Below are 15,801 nucleotides of genomic sequence, written 5' to 3'. Positions count from 1 at the left end.
GCAGCAGCCGGCCGAGCCGAGCGCGCAGCGCCTCCTGCGCCGGCTCCGCGCGCGGAACAGGCGGCGGGCGGCGCTCAGCCTCCCTCGCAGCCTCTTCTTCCCAGCCGGGAGAGCAGGAGTCCGCGTCCTTACCGCCCGCGAGCAGTGGCTCTGCGCTGCCTCCCACCCCAAGCCCCTCTCCCCAGCCTCCCGGAGGCCCGGGCGCCCTCCCACCATCTGCTGGGTCCCCCTGACGCAGGTGGGTCCTCGCCGGGTCTCCAGCTGGACGCCAAACCCAGCGCTCGGGGCTGCGCAGACGCCGAGGGGCGAGGGGACCAGGGCCACCTACGTGCCGCCGCGCGCCGTGCGGGAGAGGACGAACTGCCAGCACTTTGCCCGGGGTTGAGAATCGGGGGGCGCGTGGCTGGGTAGGTAGCTCAGGGGCGAAAGGCAGAAAGGAAGGACCAGACAGGACGGAACGGTCAGGAAGGAACTCGGCGCCGCGAGCGAGAGGGGCTCGGACTAGGGGTGCGGACCGAGCTCGGGGTCGCGTGGCCCCGGCGGGCGCTGGCGGCTGCACCGGGGGGCCGGGGAGTTGGGACCGCGAGCGGGTTTCCGAGCGCCGCGCGCTCGGCGGCCCGGAGCCGCCGCCTGAATATTCATTAGGCCGGCCGCGCTTTATCCTTATCTAACGTTTATCTTATCGGCGAGTTTCGTTTCTCAGTGTAGTTTTAATCCCCTGCCCCCCTCCCCCCTCCCCCTGGCCCGCTCCCTTCCCTCCCTCTTCCTGCGCCCGCCGCTCCCTCCCTCCTTCCCCCTCCTGCGCCCTCCCCTCGCCGGCACCGGAGTGACAGGCGCGGGGCCCTCCTCGCCGAAGCTCGGGGCTCCGGCGCTGGCGAATCACAGAGTGGTGGAATCTATTGCCTTTGTCTGACAAGTCATCCATCTCCAGCGCGGGGAGGAGGCGGGGGTCTGGAGGGGGCTTTGCAGCTTTTAGAGAGACACGCACCGGGAGCCGAGGCTCCAGTCTCCGGCCAGCCTGCTCGCAGCCGCAACCCACCTGGGGGCAGCCCAGCGCTGCCGGCGCCGCGCGGCTCCCTCCCTCTCCCGGCCCCGCGGCCGCGGCGGCGCGCCTGCCTGCTCCGGGGGCGGGGGCCCGGCTCGCGCTCTCCTCCCGGAGGCGCCCGCTCGGACATCCCGAGGATTGCTACTTCTCCGCCAACTTCGCCAACTCACCGGCACTTGGAGACACCCGGCTCCCCACCCGGCGCCCTCGGGACGCCCCCGGCCCTCGCCCTCTCTGAACGCTGCCTCTTGGATGACCGGGCTCCGGGGGAGCTGAGCGCGCCGCCGCCCCCGCCCAGCCTCAGCTCCGGCCGCCGCTGCGGCGCGCGCCATGCGCCCCCAGATCCCCCCGGCCCGGCCCGCCGCCCCAGGACCTTTCTGCTGACCGCCCGGCCCCGCGCCCCGACGGCGGGAAGTTGCGGCAGCTACGGTTGCGAGCGCCGGCCGGCCCGGGAGGAGTCCCCGCGGGGACCGCCGCGCCGTGCCCCCCACCCCCGCGCGCCCCGCCGCAGCCGGGCGCCCTCTCACCCCCACCCCCACCGTCCTTCCCTTTTCTCTTCAAGTCCTGAAGTTGAGTTTGAGAGGCGACACGGCGGCGGCGGCCGCGCTGCTCCCGCTCCTCTGCCTCCCCATGGATATGCACTGCAAAGCAGATCCCTTCTCCGCGATGCACCGTGAGTACCGGCGCCCGGCTCCTGCGGCTCCAGGCGCGCGGCCCCTGCCCTGTCCGGCCCCGGCCCGGCCCCGGCCCGCGGCGCTCAGATCCCACCTTGGAGGCCGCGCTGGCCTCTCCCAACCCCCCTTTTCGTTCTACCTCTTCCCCTCATGTCTCAGTGTTTCTGAAAGTCTCCAGCTTCCCGCTCCCTCTGTCACCCATACTTCTGCCTCTACCTGCCTTCCTACCTTCCCGGTGCCCGACACTTACCTTCCTTCCTGCCGCCTGCTCCTTCAGCCTTTGCTCCTCAGCCCCCGGCCCCGGCTCCAGCCACTCTGCTCTCTGGTCACCCTCTTGCCCTGGAGTGCAGCACTGATGGGGAGGCAGTTGGCAGGGTTTTGTGTTGTGTTGTGTTGTGTCTCCTCTGTCTTCTCTCTCTGTTCGGCTCCCCCTCCTCCCTTTCCTCATCTCAACCTGGCTCAAAGTTAGACTGTGATTGTCCAGGAGGAGACACCTAGCGTGGTCAGCTTCAGTTTCAGGACAGTCAGGCTTGTGGGGGGTGGGGTGCCCCCATCTGACCCTCAGCTCCCAGTGTCTGCTGGCCCTACCAGCCCGGCCGGCCGAGGCTTCCTGTGGGCTGGTTTGAAATACTTCGTTTCTTTTCTACCTCTCCTTCCCCTTCTCTTTGAGTTGGGGGTCCAGGCTCGGCAGGGCAGAGTGGTCATCTTTGTCCACCTCTCCCTGGTAAATGCTCTAAAAACAAAGAGGGGTTCCAAGGAGAAATCTAAGTCAGCAAGACAAGGAGGGGAGGACCCCTGGGCAGGCGACCCCTGGGCAGAGCAAAGCTCTGCTTCCTGTTCGGGAGGCTCCTCGCTGGCCTCTCACTCCCTGGTGATGAGGGTCCCGCCGGTGACCTGGCCAGGGATAGGCAAAGAGGCAGAAAATGAGCGAAAAGAACAAAAGGAAGACAAATGCCAAAGGTGGGGAGAAAGGAGAGAGAAATCAAAACAAGGGGAAGGAAATAAGATAAAGACGCTGCAAAGGATGCTGCAGGGAAAGAGGAAGGGGAGAAAATAAATGAAAAAGAGGAAAAGAGGGCTTGCTTTAATGAAATTTGAATTTATCTAATTCATGTTGTACATCTTTAGCCCGGAAAACAATTCTAAGATTTTTTTTTTTTTGCGGGGTTTGCTTAAAAAGATAAGTAAAAAACTTCCTCACTGTAGATTAATAATTAAGGATGATTTGTAACTTTTCAACACAGCAAACTTTTTAGACCTGGCTTGGATCTGTGCTGCAGACAAGAGCGCCAAGGAGGGAGAGCTCTGTTTCTCTCTAACCAAGTATTCAGCTTTGCAGGGGGGAGCTTAAAAAATACTCCTGGGATAAAATACATTTCCCTAAATAATTTTCAAGCACAGAAGATCCCGGCCAGGGGCCTGGGCTGCCGCGGGGCTCCGAAAGCAGAGCCAGGCTGGCTCCTGTCTGGAAAAGCGGAGCCGGACCACGGCCGCCTTCCCGGCCCGGCTTGCGCCCGGCCCGCGCGCCGCTGCGCTCACTCCTCTCCCGGCTTCTGCGGGGGATCCGCCGGCCCCAGCCGTCCTCCGGATGGCACTTTGAAACCCAAAGGGAAGCAAGGAGAGCTGAAGGGAGCCGTTCGGAGGATGGGAGACCGTCTCGGCGAGAGCCGGCGCACTGGCGGGCCGACCCGCACGCAGCCGCAGCCCGAGCCCGCGCCGGCGGCGGTGGCGCATTCCAGGCCCGACGCAGCGGCGGCTCCCGGCCCCCAGCCCTGGACGCCAGCGGCGCCCCCTTCCCATCCCCACCCCTTAGATTGGGGCCGAGGGGCCGGGCCCGCAGCCCGGGGAGGCTGAATTATTCATCTTTAATCCGCCCGCAGCTGCCGCCTTTTCATACCGGTAACGCGAGTTCTCCCGGGGCCTAAATTATTAATGGTCAGGCTGGGGCTTGGAGGTGGGGGGTGAGGAGCGGGGCTAGAGGTGGGGAGACAGGCTGGATGGGGGGTAAAAGAAAAGGTTCCGGCCTCCACCGACCTCCAGATCAGAGGCTTCTCCCCAGGGGTTTGCCTTGCCTTCCTCTCCGTTCCTGGAGAAGGGACCCGGAAGGAAAGCGGGTGTGCATGTTCCCGCTTTTTCCGAAAGTCGCCTGAGGATAGCAGGGCCGGGGCTGCAGGTTGGGGGCCGTTTGGCCCCGTGGCAGCTGGAACTCGAAGCTCTGGGAATGCAGCTGTGGGTTGATGGCTCCGGGTGCAGCATTTCAAGTGTCCCGCAGGCCAAGGGGAAGGGGGAGGGGGACAGTGCCCTCAGACTTGGCACCTGGTGACCTCCTTTGGTGCCCAGGTTGGTAGCGGGTTCTGGAGCTGGCTTGGAAGCCCAGCGCCCTGCGCCTGGTCAGGACAGCAGACGCCCTGGCGCTGCCATCTCCTGGGCTGCCACTGACTCCTAAGAGGTCAGGGGGACAGCGAGCTGGCTCTTGCTGGCTGCAAGGGTGCCCCGTAAGCCCTCAGCACCCCTGGGCAACCACCACACCACCTGGGCTAGGCGGGCCCCAAACCTGGCTGAGCGCGGGAGGAAGAGCTCAGGCGCTGCTGTTCTCTGGATGCTCTCCGCTGCCCCTGAGCTTGCGGCTGCCTCTGGGCCCTACCTCTTCAGCCTCCCCTCTTCCACCTGGCTTTCTCCTACACTAGGGAAGTGAAAGGAAATATGCCTCCCCCAATATCTGAAGATATAAAACATAAAGGAAAGAAAAACTCCCAACCAAAACGCAAAACAAAAACACAGGGAAAGCAGAAGAAAACTGCAAACCTAATTTAAAATAAAAATAAATGCAAGGAAAGAGGTAGGGGGCAGAAGAAGGACTATCAGGGACTTAGCCCCCTCTCTGTGCTTGGAGCCCTTATAGACAGAGTCAGGCAGCCCAGACCCCCCCAAAATCACCCACCTCCAAGCCCTCGCCTGCCCGCACGCTTCGCTCCCTCTTGCCTGCGGCTCAGGCGGGATCTGGCTGCGCTGGGTGCTCCTCTGCCAGGCCTGGCCTGCCTTGTTCCCACTTCTTTCCTGATGCGTTTGTCCCCTTGCTGTTTCTTCTCCCCCTTCTCTCTGCTCCCACACCTTGCTTCTGCATTCCTTCCCTCCCTTTTTCCCTTGAATGGTTCTGGTCCACGGAGCCCCGCTCTTTCCCTGCTCTCTGTCCAGCGTCCGCATTTCTGCATCCACAGTAGGGCGGGTTCCCCCCACCCCCGTCTTCCGCGCTGTGGTCAGCGGCGGGCCGCCCTTCTCCCGTGAACTCGGGAACAAACCTTTCCACCCTGCCTGCTCCCTTCACACGTCCTGGGCCACGGACCCTGACTAATGGCCGGTCCCTGCTGTGTGTGGGGTGTTGTGTTTTTTTCTTGTCTCTCCCCAGCAGGGCACGGGGGTGTGAATCAGCTCGGGGGGGTGTTTGTGAACGGCCGGCCCCTGCCCGACGTGGTGAGGCAGCGCATCGTGGAGCTGGCCCACCAGGGCGTGCGGCCCTGCGACATCTCTAGGCAGCTGCGGGTCAGCCACGGCTGTGTCAGCAAAATCCTGGGCAGGTGAGGGCCACAGAGCTGCCCCCGGGAGACCCCCTGCCTCCTTCCTGGGCCAGTCCTGGGTCTGCAGCCCAAGGACTTGGCGAAAAGTTGAGGACAGCAACGAAAAAGGGAGAGCCCTGACTTGGGGGTGTCTGGAGAGCTGCTCCTTTTGGAGAGGGCGCCCGGGTGGTGGGGGGGGCAGGAGCAAGGGTGAAGCAGGGTTCACCAGCACCCCCTTCTGCTCCAGGGCAAGGGGGAGAGGCAGCCTAGATTCCGGTCTTAAGCAAGGGGTGTTGCCTCTTCTGGCAGAGTTCACTGGAACTCAGGTGTTGGAGGAACAGGGTGGGGAGCAGCGAGAATGGGTTCCCAAGAGGAGAAAATTCAGCGGGGGGTGGGGGGGGCAGAAGGTGCTCAGGAGCTCTGTGCCCAGTGGGAAAGGGCTGGAGCTTGTGCCTCCACCCTGGTCTGACAGGTCTGCCCGTGCTCCTGCCTGCGCACCCCAGGGCCACCTGCTCAGGCGGGTGGTTTGACCCCCTCCCAGGAGGGAACTTCCCCTTTGTCCTCCCCCTTCCCCATCCTCCGCGGTGGCCCGTCCCTTGCCCTGGCCAGGCGCCCTCTGGAAGCCAGCTCAGTCACACCGGGCTTCTCCCTCTGCTGCTGCCTCTGGCGGGAGAGCGGCTCAGCAACTCCAGGGCCTGCAGCCCCCCGCCGCTGCCGCCGCCGCTGCTGCCCCTCGCTGACCCCGCCGGCCTTCCCGGCGCAGGTACTACGAGACTGGCAGCATCAAGCCTGGAGTGATAGGAGGCTCCAAGCCCAAAGTAGCGACGCCCAAAGTGGTGGACAAGATTGCCGAATACAAGCGACAGAACCCGACCATGTTTGCCTGGGAGATCCGAGACCGGCTCCTGGCAGAGGGCATCTGTGACAACGACACGGTGCCCAGCGTCTCTTCCATCAACAGGTGAGCGTGCTGCCTGGTCTGCAGGGCAGCTCTCGGGCCCCCAGCTCGTGGCCAGGAGGGTTTCTTGGCACCGGTGGGTCTCAGTTCTTTCTCTACCCTCTACCCTTCCTCCCCCGCCCCATCCGAAATCCTTTGAGCAGGGAGCAGCATAGAGCTAGACAGACAGGGCAGACTCCAGCTTGGGCCTGGGTATTCCCTGCCAGGCTTCTCCCGGCAGCATCCTGGAAATGAATCCAAGTGTTTGTGGTAATTAAGACTCCAAGATTACGCGCCTCGGTATCTAGAGACAATCACAGCCCACAGCCGAAGCCTTTCAAATGACCAGTGTCTATTCACTGCCTCCAAACAGACTTCCCTTTCTAAAGGCATGCTCGCTTCCCTAGGGGCAACCCCTCATCCTGGCTCCTCCACCAACCTGCCAACTACCACAAAGCTGGCCTCCCAGGAGCCCAGGCTTGCTGGCCAGTGCTGTGCGAATTTCCGGCCTATATGCATGGGTGTCCAGGCCTGTAGAGCCACCACCAGCCAGCAGCTGGCAGGGAGCTAGGGAGCCGGACAAGAAAAGGGATGCCAGGCAGGGAGGTACAACTCATGGACCTGAGACTAAACCTCAGGTGATGCCGCCAAACTCCTCTGCTGCCTGTGTCCAGACCTGAGTCGGCACTGACAACAGGTCCAGCACATGGGGTATGACACAGGCTGGAGTCAGCTTGGCACAGAGTAGCACAAAATTCCCAAGCGTGCTCTCTGGAAGTATACATGAGCACACTCCATGTAGGCAGTGGGCATGTTCCTCTGCGATGGGAACAGCACATAAACACCACAGTAGGACACAGGACCCCAGGCTGGCTTCCCCATCACAGAACTGTACAGCCCAGTGTGAGTTCCAGAGAGCCTCAGCTAGTCTTTCACACCCTGCCCCCCCCATTTAAGGCAAACCCTCAAATGAGAAGAAGGCTGAAGGTTTCCTACCTTTGTTATTCTCTCCACTCTTCATAGGCTCATTAAGGACAACTAAGAATTCAGATGGTGCTTTTTTCTGAAACTGGCATCATGTGTCAGGGTTTGGTTTTTTTTTTTTTAATTTTTTTTTTAGTATTTTGCAAATGATGTGGAATTATCCCAAATCATCCTGAAAACAGCAGGTAAAATTAGCTGGTAGAATGTACCTTGGCTAAAGAAGATTCCCTCTGCCACACTCGTGCTGTAACGTACTGCAAGGCGACCCCAGAAATTATCCCAGTGTGTGCCATCTGTATTAAAATGGTTATTCAGTTATGAACAGGGTAACATAATACTGATCAGCTAATTATACACCCTCCGAAAACCCTCCAGCTCCCTGGGCCTGGCTCAGCCAGATATTGAAAGCATAGTGATTTGACATTCAGACACCTAGTGAAGGAGCAGGAGAAAGATGCAGGGTTATTTGGAAGAGGAAAGAGTCTTTTGCATTTAAAAGCCAGCCTGAGAAGCTGGGAAAGCTTTGGGGCAGGAGTGCTGGTGAGCACTGGGAAGGTGGCAAACTATTGTTTTCTGAGTCATTCAGAGATATGGACTCTGCTGGCTGCTGGTCCTGAGAGTGATTTAGAACTGAGGTCTTGGGAGGACAGCAGCCTGGCTGAGGAGTAATGGTGGTGCTGGGACTGGGTGCTGGGGTTCTGCAGAGTGATCCCAAGAAATGCTGTTGTAGGTGAAAAAATAGGAAAAGAAAATAAGGTCTATGTGTATGTATGCATGATCAAGTCATTTGCTTCCCTTGATGGGTGGGGTATTAGAACGATCCATGTGGTGGCTTCACCCCTAGCCCAGCACCCTGTCTAGCATCCTGTGTCTCCTTCTTTCCCTATATATACCCCTCATTGCCTGAGATGTTTTTGGAAACTGGCTATGCAAACGTTAGGATTGTTTTCATCCCAAAAAGTCACAGAAAGCAGGAGGCAGGCAACCCAAGCACAAGCTTCAGAGGCCTTGAGCTGCACCCACCAGAATTGGAGGAATGTAGGGAAATGACCCCTGAGCGGGATGAGAGTGGGAGAGAGTAAACCTCAGCTTGACAGCTCTGACAGTTGCAGAATCTGCTCAACTTGAAAGAGCAGGAAGGCTTCCTTTGGGTGTGGAGAAATAGCCATCTGTGGGCAGGTGTTGCTGGAGATGGAGATGGAGTGGGAGGAGAGGAACAGGGAGGCCCCGGGCAGCTTGGGCAGTCTGCCCCAGCTCTGCAGGCCCGCTTTCTGGCTTGCTTTGTCAACGAGGAGCAGCCAGGATTTTCTTGATTGCACTTTGAGACTGAAACCTAGCATGTTCTTATTTTGGAAAAAATTCCAGGGGCTTCCCTGTCTGCTGCTGAGTTGGGGTGGGGGGCGGGGGCGGGGGTTGCATCTGGGCACCATGCCCTTCGCTTCATGCCTGTAGGTGCTTTGCTCTGAAGGGGAACATTTGTCTGAGATGCCTTGTCTCACCCTAAAGTCTGATAAAGACGGGATGTTTCTGCTGGTGCTTGGTGATGTCAGAAACTTTGCAAATTCTCACTCGCTATAGGAAGAGCTTGGAGGTTTTCCTCTGTGCAGAAAGCAAGGTGCACTGGGGCGATGGGCAGTTCTTGAGTTTAGAACTTTATTGCTGGTGAAGTGCCCACTTGTGTTGGATTACTTATAATGGTCATGAGTAATGGTGTATGTGTGTGTGGTGGGGTGGGGGTAGCTGGCAAGAAAGAAAGTCCAAATGTGCTTACCCACCTTAGCCAAATCAGAAGGTTTTTCAGCTTCTCCCCAAAACAGATGCTGTGGACGCACTTTGAAATATGCTGTCATGGTTATAAACTAAATTGCTTTTCATGCTTTAAAACTGGTTTGGTTTTCTCTGATCCTGTCGCGATAAAGGCTTGGACATCCAACACACACTTTCCTTTGGCAAATCCTCATAGAAATACCTCTGAGCTAAGAGAGTTGGTTAGGGAGGCCCTCAGAGTTTTCCCCCTTCCCCACTTGCCTCCTGAGACCACTGTCAAAAATCTGGATTGCTTAGCGTGTGGAATCTGTCTGACTCATTCTCCATATTGGGTTACTGATTGCTAAGCATGGACTGGCCAGCTCCTCGGCTTGCACACCATCTCTATAGAAGGCGAGTGTTTATAAACAGGTGACTTGAGAAGGAAACTTAGTGTGGGAAATGACTGGGCGGGGGAGAGATGAAGGGAGAGCCATATCCCAGAAAGGCAGGACATGTCACCTAGTTATATGGCTGAGCAATTGACTAGCAGGAGAAGTTTCCTGATTATATGCCCAAATCTCTGGGTTTGTCTGTTGCCTTGGGCAGGGAATACAGCTCCCCTGGAAGAGTGGACATACACTCCTGAGAGTCTTGGGTTGCTAAAGATTCCCTAAGAGTGCTGTTTTGGAATGAGCTGGCAATAAGTCCATGACTCTTAACTTTTGCAGCCTGCCCTGCACTCTTTGGGCACTCCTGCCCCAAGATCTTCAGAGTGGACTCTTCAGAGTCAATTTCTCCCTGATCAGGTGCTTCCTGCACTCTCATTGAGCCTATTTGGCTCTAAGTGAGCACACTCATTCTCCTGGCGAAGCCACACTGACTTCACGAAGGTTACAGCCCCCGTGCTGTGTTAAAGAATACATCCTGTGCCATGTGCAGGTCTTCGTTCGTCACCAGAGGTCTGGCAATGGGGTGGCACTGGTCTACCAGCTGTTCATGCAATGTCCTTTCCATGACACTTAGCCAAGCTGGAGTCAGCAGCTCCCTCTCTGAAAGTTAGGTTCTAGAACACTGCACATTGGACTGTTGGTCCTGGCTCGCCATGAAAGCAGGCCAGAGGGGCAACATTGCCTGCCACATCTCCATCCCCTGGCACTTGTTTGGTGGTCGGGACTGCTGGACTCACAGCAAAGAGCCAAGGCCAGTTGGTGGTCTAAGAAGATGTCTTCCCATAGAGGAATGGGAGCAATAAAGACAGAGAACTTGCCTTCTGTGGCCCTGGGCCTCGTAGGCCAGGTCACAAATAGCATACCAGCATGCCATTTTCTGAAAAGTCTTGCTTCCCTGTCCTCTCAGAGGGTCACTTGCTGTCGAGGTTGCCCATCACTAGAACTCCATGTGAAATAGGCGTGACTGTTGGTTTTCTTATAACTTAAAATGATCTGGAGTTGTCTGCCTGGAAGCCCATTTTTGTTCCCTAAGTTATTTTAGATAGGCCATCTTGGCCAGCAGTCCTGTTGGTCTGTTTCCTTGTTGGTTGGCTCAGAGAGGGCCACCAAAATGACCGTTAGGCGAAAACAGTGTTGGCTTGGTTACCCTGAGTTCTTCGCTTAGCTGGCAACTCTTGAGAAGAGGAAGACAGGAGAGGTTGTCCCTAATGAAAGCTCCAGTGTGCCCCAAGATGTGCAGTTTTGAAGGGTGATGCAAAGAAGAAAAAGAGGGAGACCTTAAATAAATGAATGAATGAATGAATGAATAAATAAACAGTGTCCCAACTCCTCTGAGAACTCAATAAAACAATCCCATCAAATATGAAGAGACATAAATCTTGTGTCTGCACAGGTAACCTACTCGATTGCTTTTATTATCGCTCAGGCTGCCTCCATTTATTACCGGCCATAGCCTGGGCAAAGGAGGTTGCGTGGAGGGTGGTCTCCAGTGCAATCCTACACCCCGAGAGGCAACAATCAACCCATACAGCCAGGGATTTCGATGGGAGCTCAGAAGGGGCCCATCTGTCTGCATGAAAACCAATCAATAACTCTGTAACCAGAGCCCTTGTCACAGGGAAATGGACAACACAACAGTTCAATACAGGGGCCACAGGGGGAATTAGCCAAGTGGAGATGGGGCCAGGCATGAGCAGCCCCTAGAGAAGGGACTCGGGGTGCCTGGAGAAGGAAATGCTGGGGAGGGAGCAGGCATGTGGCCCAGGAGGGCATGGCTTTGTGTGCCTATAGGCACAAGGGGTGGGGGTTACTATGCAAAGTAGATTCAGAGGATGAGAGGCATTGTTGGAAGTTGGGGTGACAGGAACAGTTGGGAAATGGCTTGTCCTGCTACACATGAGATATGCTGTTGTATATGTGATGATGTGTGTTCACGGACAAGAACACTACAGTTTTTGGAGAGAGCGCAGCTCTCATAGTAACTGGTGCAGGAGACGAATCAACCCTCTCCCCACCTTTCAAGAACACGAGCCTCAAAGAGGGGCTCCTTATGAGCCCTCAAGGGGTGCAGCTTCCCAGTCTTCTCAGCAAGACTGACGAAGAAACACCTCAAGCCAGGGGCTCCACCGTGTGCGTGCAGCTTCCCAGACCCTCAGCTCTAGCTACTCTGCAACGTTTTCCCATAATGCTCAGGTCTGTCCTTTGCCCTCCTTGTTTCTGCCTGGAGTTGGGGCTCTTACATTAAGAGGAAACTGTGGTGGGAAGAATTCCTTTTCCACTTCCCCTTCCTTGGAAGAATGCAGGAAAAGTTGCTGGCCTGGCTTGCCAGCTCCCTGCTTCCGGCAGGCTCTTCTCATAATATGACCTGCACCCCCACTCCACCCCGCCCCAGGCCAGGTGTCCAGAGTGCAGATTCTAGCAGGGGAAGCGGCCAAGGTGCAGTACACCTGTGCAGCACCCCCCAGCCCCAGGGTGAGTCTAGACAGAGAGAAGGGCTCCCACAGACTGGTGGAATGGGAAACAGGGTTTCATCAGCAGGCCCCAAATAACAAGTCAAGTAGAAAACCACCTGGGGCTTCTCCATCTACCACTAAGCTCGTGGGTTGACATGTTTTTCTCCTGTTAAGCAGGTGAGTTGTGTGTGCTCAGCACATGTGCTCTGAAGGTGCGGCTGGAATATATTCATGATGGTTTGTAGGCATAGAGCATGTGCCTTTGCTGTGTAGGGACTTGTGTGGGTGTGCGAGCTTGCCTTGGTGCTCTTAGGTGCTTCTGAGCAAGCAGAGGAAAGAGAGAAAGGCCCACAGGGTGCGACCTGCAGTCACAGACACCAGCTGGACGCCTAGTTCTTGGGCCCCGCAGGTCAATCAGTGAGGCCGCCGCTGGCCCGGGGGTAAAGTGGCAGCAGTCTGAGGACCAGGCTGGAGAGTCCTCATCTCGTAATTCAGGCAAGAGGGATCAAAGTTTCCTTCAGTTTTTATTTGCATGTAACACTCCTCAGGGCAGTCAGCCCCTGTAGAAAGGTCTTTGCTGCAACAACGCTGGCTTGTGACGAAGAACTGCCCATTTTGCTTCCGTACTTGAGTCCCACCTGCTCAGTTGGCGGGACCAGCCCGGGGCTGACGGCATACGCAGCCAAAAGATGCTTTTCCCAGTGCTCCCCCCAACCCCAGCCAGTTAAAGTCACCAGACAGCGCCCACCAAGGCACCTGCCCTTCCTGCAGCAGGAGGCACCGCAGTGGCACTGGCACACAGTCCCTGGCAGAGCTTTCCCGAGGACCAGGCCCAGGCCCAGCCTCCCAATCTTTCGCCCACAATCTCGGTGCTGGGGAAAGAAGGAAGAAGCTGTGAGAAACACATAGCTGGGAACTGGGGAAGGATTGGAGCCTGGGGGGCCATGAAGGCAGGGGGTGGGGGTTGTGGGGGAGGTATGCCTGGCCAGGGCATCCTCAGGAAAGCTGGACGTCAGGTTGACGTTGGGAGAGAGGGAAACAAGAGGAGAAAGACCCGGAGTGGAGGAGAAGGAGCAAGCATTCCTTGTAGACCCTGGGAGCTCTTGGGTGGGAGAGGGAGGGGTACAGAGGGAGCCGGGGAGACGGGAGGGTCACAGCACCGGCTTCTCTGCTTGCTTAACCTCACAACCACAAAAATAACTGGACTCTTCTTGTTTCTTGAGAGAGAACATGGCAAGGAGATGTTTCGTGTGTGTGAGGAGAGAAAGAACAGAGATTCTAGAGAAACAGCATTCTAGGGAGGTCAGGTGTGTTGCGGGGTGGGGAGGGGTGCAGTGCTTTCAAAGTGAGACCGCGAAGTGTGTTCGTGAGGAGCAGTGATGGAGGTGCCGGGTGGCCCAGACTGGGTCTGGGGGCTCACAGCACAGATGTCCTGGGGCCGCTGCGGGGAAGGTCAGCAGGAGGCAGTGTGGGGGACGAGACGGTGGCGTGAGCTGGAACACACAGGTCCGGCTTGGAAGCAGGAAGATGTGCTCTTAAAAAACCCTGTGCTGGCCAGATAAAACACATCTTCGGGCCTGATTCTGTTCATGGGCCAGTGGTCTGCAACCAGACATGACTTATCTTTCTGCTCAGACCAGAGCAGTAGCCTCAGTGCAAGTTCAGGGGATGAGAAGTTCCCGATGCTCGTAGTCCAGAAGCCCGGGGTGGGGGGTGGGGGGGTGGCAAAGAGGGTGCGCTCTACAGCGAGGGATGACGAGAGTGAGATGCAAGGGGCGGACAACAGAATGAGGACTGGAGAGTGAGGAAGGTGGTGATGGGGTTCGGAGGTAAAGGGGGGAGGTGTTGGATTGGCAGAGCTGGCGCAGCCTGGGCAGGTCGTTCAGGAGAGTGCAGAGCAGGGAGCCACAGACACTTGGCAATGGGGCATTGCTCCTGCTCCTCTGGCCTGAGGGCCTTTGGTAGCCCTGCAAGGTCTGGGGGTGTTGGACGGAGCTAGAGCTCTGGGCAACTGGTCGACCAGGCTGGTGGGCGCCTGAAGAGACTCAGAAGGTGGGAAAGGGGAGAGGGGGGCAGCCAAGGGGAGAAAGGTGACAGAGTGAAGGGAGTGGTGTGGGAAGGGAAGTTAGGGACCCAGAGCTCATGGCCCTGGGCAGCACACTGTCAGGCAGCTTGGCAGTGGCTCTGGGCTGCTGCAGTGCCATGGGCTCCAGTATGCTCCCTGGCAGAAGAGACCGAAAGGCAGGGGAGGACTCCCCTGCTTCCTGGATTTTGCAGATGAGAGTGCCCCCTCCCAGGAGCCCCTGGCCACTTTGCCTGGACTTCCTCTGCCTGCCGCCAGCCCTGCCTGAACCTCTCTGCAGTGAGCTCCTCTGCAGCAATGCAGGAACAAAGGAGCCAGAGGACACGGAGGCGACTCCTGGCAGCAGGGGGGAGAAAGGGCTCCTGTGAGACAGGGCAGCAGGCGGATGGAGGGACTGGACCTACCTCGTGGGCATAGTAAGGTCAAGAAATCAGGGAGGAGGGACTCGAGAGGGCTAGTGAGGGCAGGAGGGTGGGCAGGGAGCACAGCGGTGGTTCCCAGCTTGAACAAGTCGGGGCGGGCGGACACTGGGGGCCCGGGGCCTGATGCCCCCTCCTGGCCCCAGGGTCTCTGCTGAGCTGGTGAAAGGAACCAGGAGCCTTGTAGGCAGCACCTGACCTGACAGGCTACAGAGGTGGTCAGAGAGGAGGCCCCCATCCCACCCCTTATCCTGTGACCTTTTGTCCTAATTCGAGAGCATATGATGGTACCTGCATGTGTCATACCAGGAGGAACTGGTGACTGTGTGTTGGGGGCTTCGGTTTTGGAAAGAGCATGTGGGCTCGTGGAGTCGAGTATTCAAGCCCTGGGAGGCTGTCTAAATGGTGCCCTGGCATACCAGGGAGCTCTTAAAAGAAGTCAGTCTTGTTGAACAGGGCACTGGTGGTTTCCCGTTCAGCGGGTTTCCAGCTGTAGCGAATGTGTGGTTCCAGAAAGAAGTCCTGCCATCTCTTGGCATGTTTGGCATGTTGGCAGGCTTTGTCCGGAGAGCATGGGGTTGAATGGACAGTAGCGGTCCTCATGGGTTAATGAGTGGGGAGGCCTGTCAGGAACACAAAGGGCCCCGGCACATTTTGTCTGTGTGCATGCACGTGTGCATTTGCCCTGGTAGAGGTAATGGCGTGGAGACTGGCGGGTGTGCGTGAGGCACTGCTAGCGGAACTGGTAGCTGTTGCTTGTTTTGTGTCTGCTGAGATCCTCAAAGGCACTATGCCTGTAGGTAGGGACAAAGGTCGAGCTATTTATCTCCCTTTATCATCTGTGGAGAGGATGCCCCCCTCCCTCCTCCCTCCCTTACCCTTTCTCTCTATCTCTCCATCACTTGGGTTAGCTGGCTTGGGTTAGGAGGCCAATCTCAGTAGCCTCTAATTGAAGGGTGAAAAGAATTTGATAAGATAAGGAAGGCCATCCTCCCGGCAGAGGTTTCATGTTCTGCTGCTCTGCATCCCTGGGGAGCTGGCACCAGGGTGGGCAGCCTTCCCACTGGCTGTGGCTGCCTGGCCTCTGGGAGGGCCAAGGAGATGAGTGCTGCCGGGGTCAAGACTTGGGCTCCTCCCTTTAGCCACCATGGGCTCGGGAGGGCAGATCTAATTGTAAATAGCATTAAAGTTGTAAATAGCATTAAAAAGTTCAGAGGGGAAGAAAACGGAGGTAAGGGAAATAATAAAAGGCAGAGCACTAAATCTCAAATAGGAGTGTGCATACAAAGACACAAAATAATTGCACCAAATCTCTAGGTAGAAAGAAGATGGGAGAAGACAGAGAGAAGTGACAGGCAGATGTGACTGCACCGAGCAGCTCCTGCCAGAGCCTGGCTTTTGGCCACAGAAATGGACCAGATGTGTGTGCTTTCAGTAGGGAAGAGGCTCTAAAG

At 57.3% G+C, this 15,801-nt stretch overlaps 1 protein-coding gene across 3 annotated transcripts in view; it reads left to right on the top strand.

The window, feature by feature from the left end:
- The first annotated feature begins 1,660 nt into the window (after positions 1 to 1,660).
- PAX2 (paired box 2) overlaps positions 1,661 to 15,801 on the top strand; it is a 75,693-nt gene continuing 61,552 nt past the window's right edge. Inside the window, exons 1-3 of one of the 3 annotated variants that reach the window (XM_037497069.1) lie at positions 1,661 to 1,718; positions 5,126 to 5,294; positions 6,037 to 6,234. In XM_037497069.1, the coding sequence (XP_037352966.1) occupies positions 1,676 to 1,718; positions 5,126 to 5,294; positions 6,037 to 6,234 (410 nt within the window). In that variant the 5' untranslated portion in view covers positions 1,661 to 1,675. The remainder of the gene's footprint in view (positions 1,719 to 5,125; positions 5,295 to 6,036; positions 6,235 to 15,801) is intronic. The other 2 variants (XM_037497068.1, XM_037497070.1) reach the window with 2 other exon arrangements.

This window comes from Talpa occidentalis, unplaced genomic scaffold, assembly GCF_014898055.3.
Source record: "Talpa occidentalis isolate TD23 unplaced genomic scaffold, MPIMG_talOcc4v2.1 talOcc4.8, whole genome shotgun sequence".
NCBI lineage: Eukaryota > Metazoa > Chordata > Mammalia > Eulipotyphla > Talpidae > Talpa > Talpa occidentalis.
Note: the sequence above shows the minus strand (reverse complement) of the source record. Positions and strands in the feature narration are given on the sequence as shown.